The 25,122-nt window shown below is 40.3% G+C and overlaps 1 protein-coding gene and 1 long non-coding RNA gene across 2 annotated transcripts; one reads left to right on the top strand and one right to left on the bottom strand.

Annotated features, from left to right (window-relative positions):
* Positions 1-201: 201 nt before the first annotated feature.
* LOC121719283 lies at positions 202-7,461 on the bottom strand. The gene is made up of 10 exons (XR_006034220.1): positions 7,265-7,461; positions 4,303-4,403; positions 3,317-3,476; positions 2,843-3,142; positions 2,550-2,767; positions 2,407-2,466; positions 1,215-1,467; positions 807-1,072; positions 462-552; positions 202-247 (listed from the first exon to the last, which is right to left on the bottom strand). It is a non-coding gene; the product is annotated as an uncharacterized LOC121719283 (long non-coding RNA).
* Positions 7,462-13,939: 6,478 nt separating this feature from the next.
* On the top strand, positions 13,940-24,496 carry LOC121717884 (B-cell receptor CD22-like). Its single transcript, XM_042102588.1, has 10 exons — positions 13,940-14,018; positions 16,069-16,135; positions 20,038-20,337; positions 20,432-20,644; positions 20,849-21,145; positions 21,240-21,497; positions 23,376-23,639; positions 23,820-23,901; positions 24,054-24,102; positions 24,308-24,496. Exons 2-10 carry the CDS (start codon positions 16,081-16,083, stop codon positions 24,494-24,496), a joined length of 1,707 nt encoding a protein of 568 aa, XP_041958522.1. The 5' UTR covers positions 13,940-14,018; positions 16,069-16,080.
* The last annotated feature ends 626 nt before the right edge of the window (positions 24,497-25,122 follow it).

Here is a 25,122-nt window from a genome sequence, read left to right as displayed (position 1 = left end):
AAGATGACAGAGGTTTTTCTGACGCTGAGGCAGTTTTGTCTGAAGATGACCGATGTTTTTCTGAGTCTGACACCAGAGTCTGAGGATGTCCTAAAATGAACACCGTACTGGCGTCAGCCTGAAGAGTCAGAAGACAGTAAATTAAAAGATTACAGATACATACTAGGCAGTACACCTGTTTCTGAACATCAGGCTACTCACCTCTAAGGTATATGGACTTGAAGATGACTGAATTTTCTTCTTTTTTCTATTTTGAAAAGAAATTAATGCACAGATTACTTAAATGTGCCCAGTTTGTTTTCAGTTTTAACATGTAATATTACTGTATGTTCACTCTGGCAGGAAAATAGCTGCAGGAAAGCACAGATGTTTACGCATATCTGTAATTTTCCAGTAATAATTCTCTATGTGGTAGTCTCTCTTGTATTAACAATAAATTCCAAAGTTTAGATTTGAGCTACCTCAACCACAGAGTTGCAAACACCAGCATGATTGTAAGAATGACAAAAAGTATGATTCCAGCCTGGAACATCATGGCAGCAACGTGTTCATCTGAAGAAAAGGAATTTAAATGAGCAGAAAAAGAAAGGTGATTGTGCTCAAACTGTTAAACCTTGTCATTCACTTCTTCATATTATAGACAAAAATGTGGCATTATAGTTGCTAAATTTCTCTACATATATGGCATATTTGCTTAACTTAACAAATTATAAGGGTTTGGACATATTTGCCTTTCTTCATATAATGTTTTCTCTATTCACTGGTGAATTTGAGTAATAGAACAGAAAAGCAATAGGCCTACTCACCTTCTGTCACAATTTGCACTGTAGTTTGACTGGAGTTTGTTGAGCTCACTTCATTCTGTGCCTCACAGTGGTAAAGTCCACTGGTTTCAGAGGTCACAGTGAAGCTGATACTCTCCCCTGTGCCCCTAGCAAGAGATTCAGCTCCACTCTTCATGTGTAGGTGTGCACTGGTGGGTTGGCATCACTGCTGCAGGTCAGAGTCACTTAAGTTCCATTCTGTATTTTGCCAGAGGCTCTGATGGACACTGAAACATTCCTTGGTACATCTGTTGAAATATGTAAATGGTGACATGTTACTGTAAATGTTCTCATACATAAAAGCGGTTCATAGTGGCAATATCACTACACTGTAAGTGTACTGCCATTACCAAAGTATGTGGATATTTAAGTAAAAATTTGATAACTTACATCTGACATTGAGAAAGACAGCGGTTGAAGAGAGACTCATCTCCTTTTACAGCACAGGAGTAACTGCCTGCATCCTCACTGCTGACTGGGTTTAGATGCAGCTTGTTGTCTCTGGTTGTTGTGTTGTTAGACACAGGCTGCCTGTTCTTGTACCAGATGATGCTGAGGTTGTTGCTCAGATTGCAAGTGCTGCAGGTCAGTGTCACTTCTTCTCCCTCTGTTACTGTTTCAGGTGTCACGGTTACCTGCAGAGCTACAGAAGAAAAATGAATAGGCTCACACACAATGCTGATCTGTCACAAAGACGTCAGGAGACCTAGGATACACCTTTTCCTGTTCTGTTTTAATGTTAATTTAAAGGTTTATTGATCCCATTGTAAGTCGCTTTGGACAAAAAAGTCTGCTATACTATGAACATAAACATATTGTACCAGATCTTAGGGTTGAAAAAAGACATTGTTGTCTTATCCCCCCCTTTATATTATGACTGTTCTTTAACTATCTGAGCTGTTCTTGAACTAAACTATAAAGTTGTCTGGATGGTGTGTCTGCATTATACAGTCAGAGGAGAGTGGGGTACGCGTTGAGGCAGTGGGTACGATTAGCCATTATCTTTATTTTACTTTAGTTTTTCTCAGGTGACATTAAATTTAGTTTGCGTTCTCAATTCTCATCTTGCTATGGCTGTAAGCACCATGTGGATTGAGAAGTAAGTCTTTTTTTATTTTACAAAAAAAAAACTGAAAAAGAATTTTTCCATTTTAAAGTATTTATTATGGGGGGCGCTGTGGTGTCCATGGGGACCCAGGCTTGAATCTGACCTGCGTTCATTTCCCGATCCCACCCCATCTCTCTCTCCCACTTGCCTCCTGTCTCATTTTCCACTGTCCTGTCCAAACAAAGGCAAAAAAGCACAAAAAATATACTTAAAAAAGTATTTATTATGGCCTATCAGTGTCACACAATATTGTATCTCAGTTTAACAAGACATTGAGACTGAGATTAATGGCAGATTAAAAATGGCCCTTAAAAATGTAAGTTGAGCCACAAAACCACTTTCTGAGACCTGATATCTTGTTCTCCATTTTAGCAGGCACACTGCTAAGGATTGCCACACATCTTGAACGTATGCATTTGTTTTATTCCTGGTTCCTATTCCCTTGGCTATAAGTAAAAGAGTGGTTCAACTTACCCCACTCTCCTTCACTGTTAGATAAGCACTTCACAGCCCAGCAATGTTTTTCTGGAACACCTAGAGATCAAGCAGTGATAACATACATGATAACCAAAACACTGTGATAACCAAAGTACTGTATTGGAGTTACATCTACTCACAGATTGCAAGGGAGTGGTGAGCCTCATGTCACTCTGACAGTAATAAGCTGCTTCAGAGGGTCTGGTTGAGCTTAGTTGTATAGATGCTGTGGTTTTGCCTTGTAGAATCTGTCCATTCCTGTACCAGACATACTGATGGTGAGAGTCCAAGCTGCAGCAGGTGCTGCAGGTCACTTTAGTCTGATTCTGATTCCCTACAACAGCGTTCACCTGCAGGTCTGAGAGAACAGGATCTTCATTCCTGAATATAATTCGAAACATTGGGGTCATCGTATTGATGTGTTCATCATTACCTGTGACTGAGAGAGTGATACCAGAACCGACTGTCATCCAGCTCCTGTGTAGGGTTGTGTAAAACCAAAACTGATAAACACCTGCGTGATCACCTGATAGTTTGTCTATGACCAGACTGCAGTCAGGATAATTAGGGTAATTGTATTCTCTGAATCTCCCTTTATTCTCTTTGCACCACTCTCCTCCGATATAGTGACCAATCCAAGAATAGCCATATCTACAGCGCAGGACCACTGATGCGCCTTTAATACCACAGACTCTTGGGTCAGAGTAGGTCACAGAATACCAACTTTGCACACCTGAAAAAACATCAAACTCTGTATAATCAACAAGTGTTTTTAAAATGTAAATTTCATTGGTCATGGCATTGTGTGTTCAAGTTCACAGTTTATTAATAGTGTGGTGAACTGAGGGGGCAATGCCTGGAGATAACGAGGGAGCGTTTGATGCCTAATTGCCCTAATTGGACTCACCTGGGTAGGAGACAATATGAGCATGCAGAGGAGCAACGTGCGGGAGAGAGAGTCCGAGATTGATCTGGAGCGTCCAGGCGTAACGCTGGGGGAGCGTTGGTCAAAACCGGGTACGAATTGTGCTGGTCGCGGTCAGTAGGATCGCCGCCAGTTAAGATAGCTGTAGGGGGGGAGGAAACCTTAGTATAAGCCTTTGTTAAAACCTAGACCAACGCTGCGACTGGCGGGCGAGTTGGATTACTGGACTCGTGAGCCCCTGCACGAACTCCCCAGAACTTTCATACTGGAATTACAGACTAGAACTTTCACACTGGAATTACATACTGGAACTTGCACACAGGAATTTACATACTGGAACCTCGCTGGCCACCTGAAAGTTCGATTCGCTGTCCCTTGCCATCAGGCCCCCAGGGAAGGGTCTCAGGGAGCAGGGAAGTCTCCCTTTTACTAACTCATTTGACTAATATGTATCTGTGTCTGTTTTTATAATTGAAAGTCGGGTAGCTTTTGTGCAATATAATTTATTAGTGACTGGGTTGCGGGGAACCTTTTATTGAGAACACTGGAATGGTGTGCTGTGATACCCGAATGGAGATGTTTTCCTCTTTGTGGTGTTTATGAATTGCTGTGTTTTATTGGATTGCTGTTTTGCACGGATTGGGAGTGAGGATCCCCCAAATCATATCAGTTGATTAATTATAATGTCTGGAGCTGCCTGGCTGTGCTTGTGGAAATAAATAAAGCTACTTTTGTACCGTCCGTGGTGGTGTGGGGTCTACACATTCTGAGTTGTCTACCTGGGGGAAGGGACAAAGGGGGTCGCTAGAGGGGGACCTTTTTCCTACCCAGCAGATTTAATACAATAGCACTACTAAGACTGAACATGTGAATCAAAGACTGAACATGTATGTTAAATATGTATAAACTAGAAGGTGTAAACATTTGATCTCATTTGTTTTTATCAAAGATCATTTATCAAGTCTTACCTGGCAGACACAGGAGGAATATTTCCACGAATGTGATTGAGGCTTGAAATGACATCCTTCTCACTGCATGTGTAGTTTTTGGTTTCATTAAACTTGTGCTCCTTCAACAATTACAATTTACAGTTTACAAATATTAGTTATCTTTTTGTCTTCATACTTAGTAGAATGAAGACCCATACATTTTAATCCTCATTAAGTACTGTGTGAAACTAAGTCTTTCACTAAAAGCTTCATGGCATTACCCTGTTTTCTTCAATGGATGAAATGAATTATTTAAAGATTCAAGTATATCATAATACTTTTTCATTAATGTTGCATTGTTGCATTTGTTGGTTAATAAATGTGTTAAACATGTTGCTATATTTTTACAGTTATAGCTATATTGCTGAATAAACATGCTGTTAAATAAACAAAATAAAATTCATTGTTTTTTAAAATATTCTGTGAACAAATAAGCAATACAAATTAAAAAAAAAAAGACTTATAAAAATGCAGATAATAACTATTATGAAGATAATTACTTAAGGTTTATCACAAAATATACAGAACATCAAATTTTAACATGGGGAAAAGAAATTTGACACAATGCCATTTCTCTGTGTTACCTTACAGTATTTTCCCTCTGAGATTAAAATGTCCCCAGTTGTTTCTCATAGAATATTGAGGAAAAAGTCTGAAATGTGAAACTGTTTCTCCGAGGAATTAAGAAGAAACACCTATAATTAAAGTGATATCAAAGTGTTCCGGCATTTGGGCCGATGCCAGAAGGGCCGCGGCCCCTCGTGGGCCGTTTGGGCCGGCCAATCACGAAGCGGCATGTTTGTCGGGTTTGCGCGGCCCATTTATCGTAAAGACGATTATCGGTTTTATCTCTCGGCCCACTATCAATCATCAATAGTGTTACATGACTTTGAATAAGCCATTTATCTCTAACTACCTTTTCATCCTTCCTATTTGGAAACTGATCAGTATTTATACCAGACAGGAGTCTCTACACTACAGTCATGGTGACCCTCAATATTTACATCAGTCTACATTCTTTTGTAACCTTATTCAATCAAATGATTTAAAAGTGCATTGCTTGAAATTGGAATACAATAAATATGCTGCCTGTATCTTTTATTTTATTATTGGTTTACAAAAGTTAGGCTACATGAAGCAAGGACTTCTGGGAATTTCAAAACCGAATGCGTCTACTACCTTCAGCACGGGGAATTGCCGATCTAGCATGCCTTGATTCTCGGAATTTTCCCCTTTATAAAAGCTAATAAACTGCCCCCAAATGCACTTCGAAACATAAGAGAATGTCTGCTTAAATTTAATGAAGGTGCTACGGTTGAAAATCTACAGTCGGAATTGACACATCTCGCCACGCACTGGGACAGCCTGAAAAAGTCTCCTCTAAACGAGTAGGCCTATACAGTCAAAGCGTCGGACTTTGATGATGCCGCGGAGATATAGGAAGATACAGAAATAAACCTGGTGAGCAAGAAATGTGCTACCTGCAAGAATTGTGCAATCTGTTGCTATTTCCTTCTCCAGCAGTTAAACCTCTTTACCTGTACCTACAACTATATAGGCTATGGTTAGCAAATGAATTCCTACTAACACTGTCATGTACTCAAGTGGCATGCAAACGGAGTTTTTCCACTCTTAAATTCATCAAGAATCGCCTAAGGACACGATTGTCACAGGATAATTTGGAGGCCTTTATGCTGATGGCGACAGAGAAAGAGGTTCTATAATGCATGACGTTAATTAAGATACGTTTGTGGAGCGGGTGCTCTGATGGGTTTCCCGTTTATCAACAAAACTACATTCGCGCGCAGCCGTGGGGCAGAAGACGCTTGGTGCCACAACGTTAAAAAACCTGACTTAAATAGTCGGCTGCTGTAAGCTACAATCGTCATATTTTTATGTATTGGCTACCCCTGGTCCCCTGTTGTCTCAATGATAATAGCATCTCATTTCAGGCTATATTTCAGAGTTTGCCGTTCATTTGCATTAACATCATATTTTGTCATTTTTGGCGAAGACATGCATTCCTTTAGGGATATTGAACATATTGAACATTCTCTAACCATCGTGATTTCGAATTGGTGCAATTTTCAGCACAAAAACTTATTTTGTTCTTTTCATGGAGAGCACTGTTTTATGCTGCTTTCTGCCTCTTGCGCACGCATGTTTTCGTGACGTTACATAGAAATCCATGTATTCTAGGCTATTCTTTTTTCATTTTCATATTTCATATTGCATTCATTTTTTTGGAGTTGTGCATTGATATATCCATGTTCTTGGTTCAGTCTTTATGCATATTAAAGTTAGAGTTCATCAACAATGGGGCTACAAACGTGTTATGTCCGTGCATGTGAAGTTATATCTGAGTTTCGAGCATGCGTGCATGCACGTTCCCGTGTGGGCCGCTGGTTGGTGAAAATGCCAAGGCCGTTTTTTAATCCCAGTCCGTCACTGATGTGAACACGAGGGTTAAATTGACTGGATATTACTTACTTCAGGTCCAATAGTTGGCTGACCTTAAAATGGATGTATTGTCCGAAAGGCAGCCACCACTAACCTGACTTGGTTACATACCCAGAGTACCCATATTCTGTTAGACTTGACTGAAATAGCCCAGAGGCACCACATTGGCTACCACTGAGGTATAAAAAGGTAATGAAAGGAACCTATATGTGCATGAAATTAGCATTTTCTTTTAATGATACAGTCCCATCTGTATTTGTTGTAGATATATTCCTAAAAATATCATTCAGATTTAAAACAAACAGGACCTCCTTTTCTTCCTCTCAGTAGATGTTGGTTAGATTATGACCCTTTATAATCATTTGAAATAGTAAAATAGTATGCACCTTACAGATAAAGTTTTGTTTGAGTTCGATGAGAGGCTAGATAGAAAATAAAAAATAACCATTAGGGTAAATGTTTCAGATAAGATCGGACTTACCTTCCGAGGGACATAGCCAGAATGGTGATCAACATGATTTGGCTACATACGTCAGTGGAAGGGTATCTGGTTACTGCAGTATGGCCTTGGTCATAACTGAGGAAGTGGTTAAGTCTCTATTTAGAGAGGTTTCTGGTTTGTGAACTAGATTCACGCCTCCATGCCAGAGATGCATGTGGTGGCTCTGAAAAAAGATTTTACAGCACAGCTCTGCTTCTTACAGCATGCATTAATCAGGACTTGAGACCACAAGTGAAAATAATGACACATAAAAAGCCAACATCACAAAATTGATGATTTCAGTTACTGATTAATACAGCAATACAACATATGGGATGTTTTTTTAATTGATGATGTTGTGTGAAATATTAGCCTAATATACTCTTAGGCATAGTGTATATATAATAAACACAACCTTTAACATGGCCAGAGTAGCCTAGCCTACCCATATACAGTATTTAACATGTTCCATACAGCAATCTACTACTACATACTACAAATGCGACACCAGGTGGCAGTGTTGGAACATTTCTTACAGATATCATCGCTCTGTCCTACTCATTGTTGGGGTTGTTACTCAAAAAAAGTAATGTAATGTACAATACATTACTCACTGCTGTAAAAAAAGGAATCCCTAGGGCCACGGCTATCTATTCTTTTTGGAATCAAGTATTATATTGATTTTTTTCATCGATTAATCAAGTAACCGGATAAAAGTGCAATTGATTAATATGCACAACAAATGTCATGCTGTAAACTAGCTTTATACACATCAAAGTAAATTAATGTTTTATGTAGATTTGTGCATTTGTACCATTACTGCCTATGCAGCAACCATTACTATTATATTAATTTTATTAACTCCCTCTTGATCCATTTGTACATGCTGTCGGCTTGTCACAACTAACTAACTGACGTAAAATGACGTAACTTCCTTGTCGTAAGAACTCGTGTGAACTGGGGGTCCTCGTAAGACGAGTGTCACGTTGTGCAGAATGGAATTTGGGTGCATTCAGAAGGACCGCCCCCATGGCTACTTTAGGCGAGTTCGACTTCGACTGAGTCTGACTTGATAATCGTCATAGGGCCATTTGGGAGGAATGTCCTCATCAACGTCTTTGAACTGACGTCATGAGGGCGTGTTTCAGCTCGTGCAGCTCGTGGAAGGCAACTGCAAGATCTAGGCGAGTTCGACTTGCGGCAGATCTGACTTGATATGATGCATGCTGGGTTGAACACAATGCATACTGGGATGGACGCAATGCTTACTGGTTAGAAATTCTGTCCGACTTCTGTCAGCCGGAGAGGACTTACCACCGTGACACCATGTCACATGGCCTTAAAATATCGCGGGAGTCTTAGCCTGCAGACAGATCTTGCAGTTGCCTTCCACGAGCTGAAACACGCCCTCATGACGTCAGTTCAAAGACGTGATGGGGCCATTTGGGAGGAATGTCCTCATGACGATTATGACGGGAGGCTCATGCTGCTTCCTTATGTTGGAATATGCGAAAATAAACAGAAAACGAAGGGATACCTTCTTATACGTGATTTCTGCAACAATGGTTGGCTAGCCTACTGAAAACGTTTGGATATTCTGTTATTTTCTGCTGTTGGCTAAATAGATAGACACATATTGGGGAAACACTTGATATTGAATTTATGTGCTACAATGCAGGCCTGTTAACTGTATGACAACAGTGGTTTATTGAGTCTGAGTCTGACTTGGTCTGGCTTACTACGTAAACGTGATCTTCAGAGGCTAGCCGGGAGGAACTACAACAGAGGGCAGCTCATCCCAGACAGGCAGGCTACAGTCTGGCTGACGTGACCCGCGGCAGACATCGCGGGAGATATCGCAGAATGTTGTTTGCAATAAACACAGCAGAACTTTCATTCTTACTCATTAAAATGAGCATGATGACTGACGAAATAAATTATTATGATGTAGTTTAAATAAACCACTGTTGTCATACAGTTAACAGGCCTGCATTGTAGCACATAAATTCAATATCAAGTGTTTTCCCTATATGTGTGTCTATCTATTTAGCCAACAGCAGAAAATAACAGAATATCCAAACGTTTTCAGTAGGCTAGCCTACCATTGTTGCAGAAATCACGTATAAGAAGGTATCCCTTCGATTTCTGTTTATTTTCGCATATTCCAACATAAGGAAGCAGCATGAGCCTCCCGTCATAATCGTCATGAGGACATTTCTCCCAAATGGCCCTATCACGTCTTTGAACTGACGTCATGAGGGCGTGTTTCAGCTCGTACAGCTCGTGGAAGGCAACTGCAAGATCTGTCTGCAGGCTAAGACTCCCGCGATATTTTAAGGTCATGTGACATGGTGTCACGGTGGTAAGTCCCTCCCCGGCTGACAGAAGTCGGACAGAATTTCTAACCAGCAAGCATTGCGTCTATCCCAGTATCCATTGTGTTCAACCCAGCATGCATCACATCAAGTCAGATCTGCACAGATCTGCCGCAAGTCGAACTCGCCTATTGCGTTCATCCCAGTATGCATTGTGTTCAACCCAGCATGCATCACATCAAGTCAGATCTGCACAGATCTGCCGCAAGTCGAACTCGCCTTTTGTTTTTCCGACAGCAAGTGTTCAAGTGCTTTGCCATCGAATGTGTGACAAACACGGATGCCACAACAAAGGTTAAAACATACACTCATTAATCCTAAACAAACAACTGTATTTGCTTAAAATATAGTGTAAGATGCTCGTGAAAGAAAGATATGCAGCTTTCAAGTGATAAAAAGGGCAAATTCCCAAGTTCACATTAAAACTGTTGGACATGAAAGGCCACATGGACTACAAACGCACTACAACGTGACGACAAAAGTGATGACAAGCCCCTAACTGGGCAACTCTGTTAGCAAAAGGCGAGTTCGACTTCGACTGAGTCTGACTTGGTCTGGCTTTCTACGTAAACGTGATCTTCAGAGGCTAGCCGGGAGGAGCTACAACAGAGGGCAGCTCATCCCGGACAGACAGGCTACAGTCTGCCTGACGTGACTCGCGGGAGATATCGCGGAATGTTGTTTGCAATAAACACAGCAGAACTTTCATTCTTACTCATTAAAATGAGCATGATGACTGACGAAATAAATTCTTATGATGTAGTTTAAATAAACCACTGTTGTCATACAGTTAATAGGCCTGCTTTGTAGCACATAAATTCAATATCAAGTGTTTTCCCTATATGTGTGTCTATCTATTTAACCAACAGCAGAAAATAACAGAATATCCAAACATTTTCAGTAGGCTAGCCTACCATTGTTGCAGAAATCACGTATGAGAAGGTATCCCTTCGATTTCTGTTTATTTTCGCATATTCCAACATAAAGAAGCAGCATGAGACTTCTGTCAAAATCGTCATGAGGACATTCCTCCCAAATGGCCCTATCACGTCTTTGAACTGACGTCATGAGGGCGTGTTTCAGCTCGTGCAGCTCGTAGAAGGCAACTGCAAGATCTGTCTGCAGGCTAAGACTCCCGCGATATTTTAAGGTCATGTGACATGGTGTCACGGTGGTAAGTCCCTCCCCGGCTGACAGAAGTCGGACAAAATTTCTAACCAGCAAGCATTGCGTCCATCCCAGTATGCATTGTGTTCAACCCAGCATGCATCACATCAAGTCAGATCTGCACAGATCTGCCTGAAGTTGAACTCGCCTAAAATCTAGCCCCAGTTTCCGACCTCTGACTCACACATTACGTGACGTGAATGACGCGGAATGATGATGTTTTCACTCGGAGAAAGGTTTTTCCCGAAGCCCATGAACGCTAGGAAAATCTAGCCCCAGTTTCCGACCTCTGACTCACACATTAAGTGACGTGAATGACGCGGAATGATGATGTTTTCACTCGGAGAAAGGTTTTTCCGAAGCCCATGAACGCTAGGTTTGTTCACGTTTGACGTGTCTTGATGCATTTGTTTGATTTTTGTGGTTACTGGTTTTGTGTGCTGTCATGGTTTTGCTTTGCCTTCGCGTGTGGGCCTTGGTTGTCCCTTGGCAGGTGTTTTCCAAATCAATCCCATGAACTGACTAACAAACTCAAAGACTCAACTAACCTATCAGAACGGGGCTGCTTAATTTAATGAGGGGGAACAGGTGTGTGGGAATGTTTGTCTCCCTATATTTGCAGGGTTAACAAGCTCAGGACAGGGGAATCTTGTCGGGTAAAGACTGCACCAGCCACAGCGGCCGAGTCAGAGGTAGCCTACACAGCTGGACACAGAAGCTACCGAAGCACCGAGTAGCTCCACAAATTGGAACCACCTTTATTGTTATACATTCAATTTATAGCCTATATTGCTGTCTGGTCATGGGCAGCCTTATGACAACTAGTCTGGTGACACGAGCACATTGGACAAATGGATCGCACCTTAAATTCTTAGTGGTGTGCGTATCAGTAATATCAGTCTGTGTGAAACGGTGACCCCTGAGCTGAGCAGGCCACATAGGAATTAAACGAAGCCTCGAGGCAGAGAATTTGCCTCAGTCATTTTTTGTAATCCAATTATTCGAGTTAATCAAATTAACTTGATTAACTCGGGCCCTATGTTCCCAAGGTCCATATGTTCCCAGGGTCTATTGTTCAAAATGTCCTATATTCCCAGAGCCCTATGTTCTCAAGGCACTTTGTTTCCCAGATTTACTGTACATGGTAGATAATGGAAACATGAAAAAGGGCCCTAGTATGTTCCACAGTTAGAGGGCCCTATGTTCCCAGGGTCCTATGCTCCCATTCCAAACCACTTCCCTTGTATAGAGTTAGCACAGGTTACTCTATACAATCACAGGTGGCACTGTGGTAAATCCATCATATAAAACATATTGATCTCAATAGTGCATTTTGGCCATGTTCAGGGTGGAAAATAAAAAAGAAAGATTTGCATAAGATAAGTAAAATTGGTGTCTTTAAAAAGAAGGGATCATGGAGAATAAAGAAACAGATATATAGAAAAAAATCAAGGTGTTAGGGTGCTCTGAAAATGAGAACCAAAATGACTTTTCAGAGTTGTGAGGTCTGCTGTTCAGACCCTGAAGGAATTTATTTTCTGTTCATTGCTTTTTGTGAGAGTGTTTCTACTTATCTCAATAAGGAAAATAATTCAATTGCCTGTGTTGAGTACAATATGTCTTTTGAAGGCCTAAACAGAGTCCAGCCAAAAACTCCAATAAAATTTTGATCAACTTTGAGGGACAGCTATGACCATGCAGGATCATCCAGACCAAACGTGGTGATGTTGCTACATACTATTCCTATGTATGTACCGGCATGCAAAATTTGAGCCTTCTACATGGTTTAGTTCTTGCGCTATGGGCTTGTGAACTTTGACAAAAAAAAAGAGACCGAGCAAAATCGGCACCCCCCTCCCCCCGTAAAACTGGCTGCATCTTGGAAAGTATTGATCTTATATAATATAACTTTTACAGTGTGTGTCCCCTGGTAACATAGGTACACCTGGTATTTTTTTTTTCTGATTATTTCTTTAGACCTAAGTGTGTGGGCCCTGGTTGAATTGATGTGGAATGACCCATTAACATGCACACACATTGTAATTTATGCAATTTTGGTCTTTTGGTGCAAGGCGTGGCATAACATGTTGGGTTAAATACCTGAAATATTTGCCATCTGAGGAGCAGAGAGAGTAAAATCACAAGGTCAGAGTTTCACAGCCGCTCCACCCTAACATGATTGACAGTATTTTTCACTGTTACCTCAACCTCAACTGTCATCAACTAGGAAACGGACAGGAATACAGATGCTGCAAATCAGCATGCCCTCTCTCTTAAAGCTGCAGTTGGCAAGATTTTTTTGATCATATTCACTGAAACCGACACTATGCTTCGACAGAACAACATAAATCAGCCGGTTTAAAAAAAAAAACCTGCACTTCTACCTCCAACTAGAGCCTGTTATTTGTTTTGCAAAAATCCACAGCTCCCGGTTCTTCTGGTCCAATCAGAGCATGGCTGTGTGAGATCTGACTGTCAATCACAGTATGGTGCAGTCTGGTGCGCACTGACGAGCACAAACTCGATGAGAGGGTGCTCGGTGGTAGTGGGGGAGGGGCATGAGAGTTGTAAACATTCAAAATTTTGGCTAAGCCCCTCAATCTGTCAGAATCTAATACAGGCATTTCCCTAACCCGGGAGGAAACCAGGAATGACCAAAGTATGTTGGTATAGGTGTTGGTGGAGAACCCATCATGAGTGTGTTTGTCTTTGTGTGTGTGTGTGTGTGTGTGTGTGTGTGTGTGTGTGTGTATGTGTGTGTGTGTGTGTGTGTGTAATTCAATGAAACTGCTTTGAGTATCAATTAAGTATCTATCTATCTATCTATCTATCTATCTATCAAACAACAGATGAAGGTGTCTGCTTGTTCTCCGGTGCTATTCAGTTGGCGATGCTGCTTTTTTTGCCTAAACAGGTTGCTTTGTTTGTGGTTTTGTTATTGTCAGTAAATAGGCTTGCTTGTTGAGCGGTCCCCTACCTATAGCACTAGGAATTTAACATCTCTCCTGTGTATATTTGAAGAAAAAAGACATAAGAAACTGAAAGATGATCAAAGTTTACCAGCCGCTCCAATGACTGACACTCACACTCACACCCTCAATCATACTGTACATCTCTCGACAGGAAGATGAATATGTACTTTACTCAAACTGTACACTGACAGCAGCACAGATAGATCAGCAACCCTCTCTGTTGAGGACAGGATATGACCTGTAAGTATCCTATAATTAGCTGTGTCGCTAACATCTAATGCATGCTATGTGGATTTATTTACTTAATCAAACAAACAAACAAACAAAGTTGGAATGAGATGATGGTATGATCTTACTGTCCTGCAAGTATAGTTACTGTTTCCATTGCATACATTTTTATATGTAGGGCATAACATTGTAAGAGCAATTTCTCAATTGAAATGGTTCATTTGTGAGTGTTTGATGTCTTGAAGGAGGAAAGGTTATGTTATCTGTCAGAATGCAGAGGGTAATGATTCCAAGTTCTGTGAGATTTCAAATGGAGCCATAACAAAAGTCAGACATGGCAAAGGGCCCAGAGTGAATAAGTTGCCTTCACTTTCTTGATTTGTCTGTTTTTTATTCAGTGTATGTAGTATAATTGGTTAGACCGACAATTGGAACGATATCAATCCCAGCTAGTAACATAATAATGCGTGCTGTGCCCTTGGACGAGGCACTTCATCTGCATTGTCTCATACTGGCTTTGGCTGGGGGTTAACCCAGGGGGTGTCTACTCTCATCGCAATTCAGAAACAAGGTAGAAATACTGACCCTATTATCCTCCTTGGTTAGGAAAGAACTAGCTAACTTTATTTATGCACAACTCTTGCCACCTCACCCAGACACAAACAAAACATTTGTGAGCTGGTGATTTGGTTAGATTAAAGTAATCAGATCAACAGTTTTTCCTCAACTTGCATACTTTTTTCACAACAGCATCATATTAGGTACAGCACTGCAATTGCAATACTCTGCAAACTTCTGCAAGTACTGCAATATCTGTCAGAAAATGTAGGCCTACTGTATAGTCTTGGAGAGTTACAAGACATGAAAATATTTGATCTTTTGGCTAAATAACTAGTTTCTTAAACAGGAAGTCTTAGTGTACAGTCCCTGTGCTTCAGCTTTCGTGGGTGAGAGTTTTAACTGCATCCTGCCAAACATGTGGCTCCCAAAATGATGTTTCATTGATGATCATACTTGTTTTCCAAACAGAATTTACCATGCTTTTTGGGACTACCGTAATTTTCCAACTATTAGCCGTGGCTTATACATTGATTTTGCAACATTTCTTCAGCTATGAGGTTAATACACGGGGGCAGTTAATATGGCATTAATACTGTATGGTTTTGTTTGTTTAAACTTGCATAAAACACTGTCCTGTGGCTTATACACAATGTGGCTAATACACAGGAAATTACTCATCTTAACACTGGCATAACAACATGGTGCTCCATAAATCAAATAGCCTCCAGCCACAATGACAATATTAAAAGGCAAAGGCATTAACTCAGCTGACAGGTGAAATACAATGAAATGTGATGACTGGACTAAATACCAAAACTGTAGAGATGTAGAATTGTATCAAATGTAAATTTACCTTGCAGTGCACTGACTCTCTATTAGTGTAGCATTGTGCACTCACATGTTACATTACTGTGAGAAAGAGGACCTTTGGTTCATTTAATTAAGTTATGTCAGTGTGAAGTTTGAATGTTGTTCCTTATTTTTGGAATTTGCTTTGGCTATGTGTCTGCTAAAGTAATGTATGTGATCATTAGCAAAACACTACATATTGGCATTGCCCATAGCACTGCACTTTGCAAAACCAGAACCACCAACTTGCACTTTTGCTGTTTTTCTCTTTCTCTCTGTAGGTCATGGTGTACCTGCACTGTCTTATAACTATAAATAGCATTTCTCTGCATCAGTATGACATAAGCCTCAGAGACATTTAGTCAAGTTTCAATCACAAGCTGGGAACACGTTACTGAGCTACAGAGGTACTGTTAAAAAAGGATCAAGGTACTCAAAATATAATAACAAATAAATGTTTAAATATATATTTAAACATGTATTTGTTATTTATTTCTAAATATTTAGCTGACAAGAATACCACAGCTTCCTCACCGGACTCCTACTTTGATATTAAATATAGTATGAAATACTTTGATATAAAAAATTGAGAATTAACATGATACATGATAACATCAAATGGCAGACTGGATTGTACTCTTTCTGATTGCAGGCAGAACAAGATATGCTTTTAAAAGAGATGAAAGGAGTTTTGGTGCATTTTCTCCTGAGTCTAACAGGTATGATGCAGAGTTACATACATTCAATTCACCACTAATGTATGTATGGACATGTGTGATAAGGAAATATATATTGATGAATGTATGCACATGTGTGTGTCAAGTGCAGTGGTGGAATGTAACGAAGTACAAATACTTCGTTACTGTACTTAAGTAAATTTTCCACGTATTTGTACTTTACTTAAGTAAAATTTATAGTGCGTACTTTTGACTTTTACTTCGTTACATTTTACAGCAATTATCTGTACTTTTACTCCGCTACATTTCTACAACACCATCGTTCCTTTTTACGATACATTTTATGATCAGTTTTTTTTTTCTCTCTGACAAACACGTTTGTTTTACCGGGGGGTTGCTACCAAAGATTCTGGAGCGCTACGTGCATTCTTAGAAACATAAGCTTCTAGTCTAGACCAGGCAAAGCGTGAGCTTGTAGCCATCTGCATTCGGTGGGCTATATTCACCAGACCCATGGCTACACTGTACATGCAACTGTGTTCTGTGCCTCTGTCTGTTATCTGCAGCGTTAGGGCCTCCTCTCCGATGAGATTGCTATCCGTGGATCCAGTGGCGGTTTTAGGTACGGGCGAACCGGGCGGTCGCCCGGGGCGGCATCTTGTAGGGGGCGGCACGAGCGCTTAAAAAAAAAAAAAAAAAAAAAAAAGAATAATAATAACTAGACTGCATTTCCGGCGGGAACTGCGAAAGTGTGCTTGCCCTGGTCCGGTCACCAACGTGAGCAGACAGTGACATACGCTATGCTGAACCTGGCTTGATCCAAGCATTCTAACAGTGCCTTTCAGTGTTGGAGCAGTGGCAATACCTCAAAAGCTCTATTCAACTATTGCCTTGTGGGGTGAATGCGGTTCGTTGGCTTTTACCTGTGGCCTGCCTTCGAATTTAGCTTCTATGACTAAAATCAAATCAATAAAATAAAACAACAGCAGTGATTGGCTGCAAAAATAAATAATGTCACGCGTCTTGCACCTCTCAAACTGGGCTATCAGGTAACCTAGAGAAAATTTTGAAATTATGAAATATGACCAAGGCATTAAAATGCTGCTTGTTTGTCAGGATATTTTTTCACTGATTTATTTTAGAAATATGAGCTATGAGTGTGAATGTTATATATTCCATCCCCTAATTCTGTTTTACTGGTTTATTTGACAAATAATCTATATGGATTTGCTCTATAAAGACCTTATGTCTGTTTGGGATTGTTTTGAGAGCCTATTGATGTATCTCAGAATAAAGGAATGTCCACAACATTAGTGATGGGTTTTTTTTTTGTGTGTAAATGTATTTTACTTAACTCACTGAATGTAGCTGGATACTCATGAACGCATGTCTCTAATAGCCACAATAGGAGTAATTTTAGCAACACCGTATTTTGTGTGGCCCATAACGACCCAGTGGATCATGAAAATGTGCCAAAATTCACATTCCTGGTACATTAATCCCATTCAGATTGCCACTTATCTGAGATGTAAGAGTTCAGTATAGGTTTAAGGTCTGGGGCAGGGATTTGACATTCTGTGACTTCTTCATTGAGGGCTTGCTTAGCAGCACTGTCCGCTTTCTCATTTCCCCTCAGACCAACATGGCCTGGGACCCAGCAAAAAACTACACTCAAGTTCTGGTTCTTTAGACGTTCTAGTTCTAGCTGTATGTTATGTACATATCTGTTATATATTTGTCATATTGAATATCCATATTTATTCTGTTTTATTATATTCTGTTAATACACTGCATATATCTATATTATTATTTCTACTATTATAATGTTACTACTACATACATTATTCTACTTATTGTATGAGATAACTGCTAATACACTGCACATATTTATATTCAATTCATATTACTATAAACCACCTTCTGTAAATCAACTGTATACTACTGTCTACATTGCACTATATTTCTTGACCTGTCTCTGTATATTTCATCACCTTTCTATACTTTGCATCACATTGTATGCATACTGTAGCTACATGAATCACAGCTAAGATCCTTGGTTGCTATGAAGGCCAGTCGTTCTAAATGGATGGTTGCTATGGCCAAAGGCCAGTTATCTCTGCCACTGTCAAGCGGGCATATCCTAACTTTATCCTATTTTAAACATCTCTATTTTACTTAGCCTACTTCCATACAGTGACTCCTATTAAGAAGTGGCCACTTCATTCGCGCTTACCGTGATTCACGCAGCAACATTATTAAATTAATCTGTCACCATATGCCTATGCCAACGTTTGCAAAGAGGAGAATCTTTTAATTTGATTCACAATGAAACGTTACATTTAATGTACATGTAAACAATGAGTAGGCTAGTTTTGGTTGTTGTTGGTGGTGTTACTGCATCCCTTATTATTATGTTATGTTATGCCTACAATGCAAAATTGTTCCCTCGTGATTGTTAGACGCATTTCAAAACATCGCGACGTGAAATGCCACAACAAAACATTGTTTGTGAATCGGTCTTATTAGGAGTCCTCGCTTAAGCTGTCACAGACTCAGGCGCTACTTTTAGGGCTAAAATGCTTCCTGAATTACTCTTAGTAAAAAAAAAATAGGAGTCCTAAAGTTACGAGTGACGAAGTTACAAGTACAAGCATCTCATATCAAATGACCATGGCATTACGCTAAGCAACATAAATCTCATAACGTTACAGCAACATCTCCTCCCTATGACCTAGCTAGCTAGCTTCTAGCCACACAAGAAATGACTGATGTTAAAATCTCTGCTTAGCATTCTAATAACAGAAGGGGCACATTTATGTGGACCACTACAACATGACTCATTATGTCTGTAACGTTAACTGTATAAAACACTTACTTTCATAAAGGAAGCACACCATCCAGCACATACACATGGAAACTGATATTTTAGGTACTTGGCCACGAACTCAAAACGTGTCTCTCTGAAGCTCTGTTCTAGAATCTTTGCTCTGAAGTCTGTCCCCGTTGCTAAGCAACATCAAATCTCGCCCGGGGAGTAATTGAGTCTAGAACCGCCACTGCGTGGATCAGCGAAGTTACAGGTTATGCCCATGCTTCTGTCACACGTCTTATCATTTGCGGCACAAATGAATGGTAGACTATTAATGAACCGGTGGCCGGAAAAAACGTAACATTTTCCAGATTAGGAAATATTCCTTAATTGTGTGTGATTAAATAAAGATGCATAGCCTACAATTGGGGGTAGTAACGGGAGCGCTCATTCAATGTCTATGCGTCTGCGCAAGTGAAACTGAACTTAATCATAAAGACACCTTTCTCAGCAACTTTTCTGTTCAATCAGCATAATAGGCATTACGATCCACCCGACGTTTCCCTTGTCTACCCCGTTAAACTTCAGGCTCTCGTGTTTTGCTGAATGATATTACTCAGCAGATCACCCTAGTAGATAACCAGAATTACAGTCTCTAGAATTGTAGGTCAGAATGTAAACTGGGCCACAGATGGTAAGCACAATTGTATTAACTTAAAACTATCTAGTCGAGTATAACCTAAAACTAGCTTAATTAAAATGCCACAGCCCATACTGATTTTTCCTTTTAGAATATAGATATTAAGAGAATAAATCATTATGCAAATACTTTTACTTTTAATACTTAAAGTACATTTAAAAGCAGGTACTTTTTACTTTTACTTAAGTAGGGTTGTCATTGTGGTACTTTTACTTTTACTAAAGTAAATATTTCTCTGTGTATTTGTACTTTTACTTAAGTACTGAGGTTCAGTACTTCCTCCACCACTGGTCAAGTGTGGAAATATATATTGTTTATTAGACGTTGCTTCCTGATGGTTGAATAAACAAAATACAGTCAAGTTCAGTTTAATTATTTGTGAATTTAGTGCATATTTATCTCATTTCCACAGCATTTGTTTTGGTTGTGTTTCAGCCGTGCAGTGTGAATGGAGTGTGACCTACTCCTCTACACATGTCTGTGGTCTTAAAGGAGCATCAGTGGTCCTCCCCTGCACATATCAGTATTCTTATGGAGACACGTATCTAGGAGGAGAGTGGTATGAAGAGAAGAGTGGTAGAGTCATAAAACACAGTCACTCTAATTATCCTGACTGCAGTCTGAACATAGACACACTTTCAGATGGAGACTCTGGTGTTTATCAGTTTCGGTTTTATACAGTCTTACACTTGAAATGGATGACAAGCAAACCTGGGATTACAGTGTCTGTTACAGGTAATGTGTAGGGGTTCAAAATCATTGTCATTGTATTGGTATTCATGGTTAATTTCTTAATGTGATCAACTTTCTATAACTCACTCTTGAACAGATCTGAAAGTAAAGGAAGTTGCTGCACGGAAGCAGAATCAGACTGAGGTGACCTGCAGCACCTCCTGCAGTTTGGGCTCTGAACTTCAGTATGTCTGGTACAAGACTGGACAGCGTTTACCAGGCAAAACCACAGCCTCCATACTAGTCTATGAAGTGGCCAGTTACTCCTGTGCAGTGAAAGGTCATGAAGCTCTACACTCCCCAGCAGTGTGTGAGTACAGATCACCTCCAGTGATTTACATTTGAACTTCTTTGCAGTTCTACCAGATAGACGCAGAGAGCAGGAATGAATAAGTGTAATTGGTTTGGCTGTTGAGATCAATATCTACACTTTTCCCATAATCACTGGACTTTTAACAAACAATATGTGCATTCAGCCTGTATCTTTGGGTTTTGGTGCTGTGTGTGATTATAGGTGTTCCAGATAAAGAGTGCTGGGGTGTGACCTACTCTGATGAGAATATCTGTGTATTAATGGGCTCATCAGTGGACATTCCATGCACTTACTTGCATCCAAGAGATGACCGCATCAAAGAAATGTTTTGGTTTCACAAACAAAAATATGAAAAGTATTTTGGTGAAAAAGAAAATAGTTGTACCCTGAGACTGGATCACATCAGAGAGAGTCACTCTGGAGAATATACCTTCAGGTTTACAACAGGACGAGGACAGAATTACTCTGGATTACCTGGAGTCAACATCTCTGTTACAGGTAACATTTTACTGAAGTTTAATGAAGTTTAATAATTTAAAGTCTACATTGCCTACAGACTGTACATAATTTTATTGCATAGTGTATTTTGTAGATCTGCAGGTGTGGGCACCTCTTGATACAGTGAAAGAGGGGGACAAAGTCACCCTCACCTGTAATACTACCTGTACTCTGAGTAACGACCCCACCTTCATCTGGTACAAGAATGGACAGCCTGTGACCTACAAACATACAACCAGAAACAACAAGCTGCAACTAAACCCAGTCAGCAGTGAGGATGCAGGCAATTACTCCTGTGCTGTTAAAGGAGACGAGAGTCTCTCTTCAATAGCTGTCTCTCTTGATGTCCGATGTAAGTAAACATTCCTGAATTCAATCCCACTTAAAGGAGAATTCCGGTGTGATATTGACCTAAAGTGTATTGAAACATGATACCGAGTGTGAACGTATGTCTCATAGCCCATCTCGACTTGTCCCCTGAATAGATCTGACAGTAGAGGAAGCGGCTGCACACAAACAGAATCAGACTGAGGTGACCTGCAGCTCCTCCTGCAGTTTGCACCCTGAACTTCAGTATGTCTGGTACAAGACTGGACAGATTCTACAAGACAGAACCACAGCCTCCATACTAGTCTATGAAGTGGCCAGTTACTCCTGTGCAGTGAGAGGTCATGAAGCTCTACGCTCCCCAGCAGTGTGTGAGTACAGCTCACCTACAGTGATTTACATTTGAACTTCTTTTCAGTTCTTATCACAAAGACTCAGAGCATGACATTCACCTTCAGGGTCTTACAGTACATTAGAACATCTTCAGTTCTACCAGAAAGAGTCAGACAGCAGGAATGACATTCAAAAAGTTTAATCCAAAATGTTATCAAGATCTAATAAACAATCTTAATAAAAAATAATATGTGCATTCAGTCTGTATCTTTTCTCATTGATGTGGGTTTTGGTGTGTGTGATTATACTGTAGGTGTTCCAGATAAACAGTGCTGGGGTGTGACCTACTCTATTTACTATACTATTTTACTGAAGTTTAATGAAGTTTAATAATTTAAAGTCTACATTGCCTACAGACTGTACATAATTTTATTGCATAGTGTATTTTGTAGATCTGCAGGTGTGGGCACCTCTTGATACAGTGAAAGAGGGGGACAAAGTCACCCTCACCTGTAATACTACCTGTACTCTGAGTAACGACCCCACCTTCATCTGGTACAAGAATGGACAGCCTGTGACCTACAAACATACAACCAGAAACAACAAGCTGCAACTAAACCCAGTCAGCAGTGAGGATGCAGGCAATTACTCCTGTGCTGTTAAAGGAGACGAGAGTCTCTCTTCAATAGCTGTCTCTCTTGATGTCCGATGTAAGTAAACATTCCTGAATTCAATCCCACTTAAAGGAGAATTCCGGTGTGATATTGACCTAAAGTGTATTGAAACATGATACCGAGTGTGAACGTATGTCTCATAGCCCATCTCGACTTGTCCCCTGCACTCCAAAATCTGGCGCTAGTTAGCCGATGCTACCAACAGCTTTTTCAGTAGTGGTGCTTCGGCATCGGGCTAGCCATGCAAATAAATCACTGTTTTACACCCATTTACGAGGCTCAATGTATCTCCACACTTCATTGGTAGACTTCCGATGGCCCTGACATTTAAAACGAGACATTGAGAACTTTGAAAAAGCACTGGTAGTTGAAAGTTGAAAGTATTTTTGTTAGCTGTCTTTCGCTTGCAATCACTGAATTACATTAACATTGCTTATTATACGGCTCCTCCATTGACTTGAATGGGATTTCCCAAAGTTCTACGGATCCTTATTTTCATCTAAGGACCTCTGAAATAATGACCGCTGTCAATGGCAACGGATTTTCATTTAAAAGTGAAGGCAGACGGTTTATCAGCTGTGTTCTAAAGAATGTTTGATTCAAGTTCAGTGTGTGTTGCAAACTATTTGTTTCTCAGCAAAAGCCACAACGAAATGGTAACAAATAAATGTAAAGAGATATATATGTGGCTTTACAGAGCCAGGGCTGTATGTGAATAGATAACTAAACGATCATAAGGGATTAGCTGAATTAGAATCACAGACTACAGATTACAGACACTGGTGACTATGACAAGCATGTACTCTACGTCTTTTCTTATACTGTTTCCCATGCCTGCTTTATTCATTAAAAAAATAAATACATCAATCCCATAACCTGGATATATTTCGTAACAGACAAGCCAAAGAATGTCCTCGTGTCCATCACTGCCTCTAGTACAACAGAGGAGGCCAGTGTAGTGACTCTGACCTGCAGCAGTGATGCCAACCCACCAGTGCACACCTACACCTGGTACATGAAGAGTGGAGCTGAATCTCTTGTTAGGGGCACAGGGGAGAGTATCAGCTTCAATCTGACCTCTGATACCAGTGGACCTTACTACTGTGAGGCACAGAATGAAGAAGGCTCTCAGATTTCTACTGAAGTCACTGTCCAAACAGGTTAGTGTTTATGTGGTCTGTGGAATTAGTAAAATGTCTTCGGAGGTTGTTACTACAATTCTGCAGACATGTCTATGCTAGAATGCTATTTCTAGCCATTGTGAAGTATCTCTCAACACAGTTGACTCATTTTGCTTCATTAAAATGTATTTCATTTCCCTCATGAAAATGTCTCTTTAGATGCTGATGTCCTCCTGCCAGCCATTGTCACCACATTCATCATTCTCGCCGTCCTGCTGATACTTGGAATTGTGCACTTGAGGTGATGCAACCAAGTTTACCAAACAAAAATATCTCAGAGATAATTCAATGCCAATCCAAGCATGACATGTACATTGCTTATTTCTATATGACATAATGTTACTACTGTATCATTAACTAAACATGCATATGACTGTCCTGCCTACAAATCAGTAAGAAGAATTTTGAACATACTACAGACAGAAGACCCACAAACATACAGGTGAGGAAGTTGGAGCTTAACTGTTGTGATCGTACCTCTATCACACATAGAACACATCTGTCAGTTTAAATATCCCTGGGAGTCTAGATCCCCTGCATCACTGATAATAATGTAATTATGTAATCATTTATTTTCTGATCAGAATGACTTGAGTGTTGTGTACAGCGCCATTATAGCAAGAGCCACGACCTCTGACCCCACACAGAGAGTGACCTCATGTGATCAAGACGACGTTCAGTATGCCAGTGTTCAGATCAATCACTCAAAAACACAGGAAGTGCCTCGAACATCCACACTGGACAACAACACTGTCTACACTTCAGTTCAGCTCCTCACAGGGAGTGCTGCCACCAGGTGGGCATTTCTGCTCATTACAACAAATCTTGCTGCCTAATCGACAGGCTATGCGGGCCTTGTTTAGGTGCTCATGATTAGGACTGTCTGAACACCAGTTGTACAGACAAGTATAATGTTGGAAGTAATGTTTCCAGAGCTGACGATGATGGTGTAATCTGCAGTGCAGTCCACAAACCCTGACAGGCCTGGGAAACAGCAGAGTTGAGATACCCAGAGCATCAGAGCAGAGCAAACATCTACAGTACAGGCTGTGCACATTCTTTTTCAGCATTCATTAGTCTTATTATCAGTGCTAAATGTCTTTAAAGTTTCCAAATGAAGGGTTTCCTATTATAATTTGGCATTGTGCAGCTATGATCTGCTTTGTGAAGGGGGTGAAGCCTTGCACACGCGCAGTGTGTCCAAAATAGCTGTCCGATAACTGCCCAAAGTGTGTTGCAAGATGGCCACGGAGTGGGGGAACTTGCCTAAAAGGACTTTGCTAATACCACTCATCCGCACTTAAAGGAGAATTCCGGTGTGATAATAATTCAGTGTAAATGCATGGATTCCAGTTTCTTCCAGTAGCAGCAACTGGAATCCATGCATTTCCACTGAATTATTTTTGGAATCTGATCCCTTATCATAGCTGTTCATTCTTACTCGTTGCTCGACTTATCGTGA

The sequence above is a fragment of the Alosa sapidissima genome, chromosome 9, assembly GCF_018492685.1.
Source record: "Alosa sapidissima isolate fAloSap1 chromosome 9, fAloSap1.pri, whole genome shotgun sequence".
In the NCBI taxonomy this organism is placed as follows: domain Eukaryota; kingdom Metazoa; phylum Chordata; class Actinopteri; order Clupeiformes; family Clupeidae; genus Alosa; species Alosa sapidissima.
The sequence above is the reverse complement of the archived record's forward strand: the minus strand, read 5'-3'. Positions and strand labels throughout refer to the sequence as shown.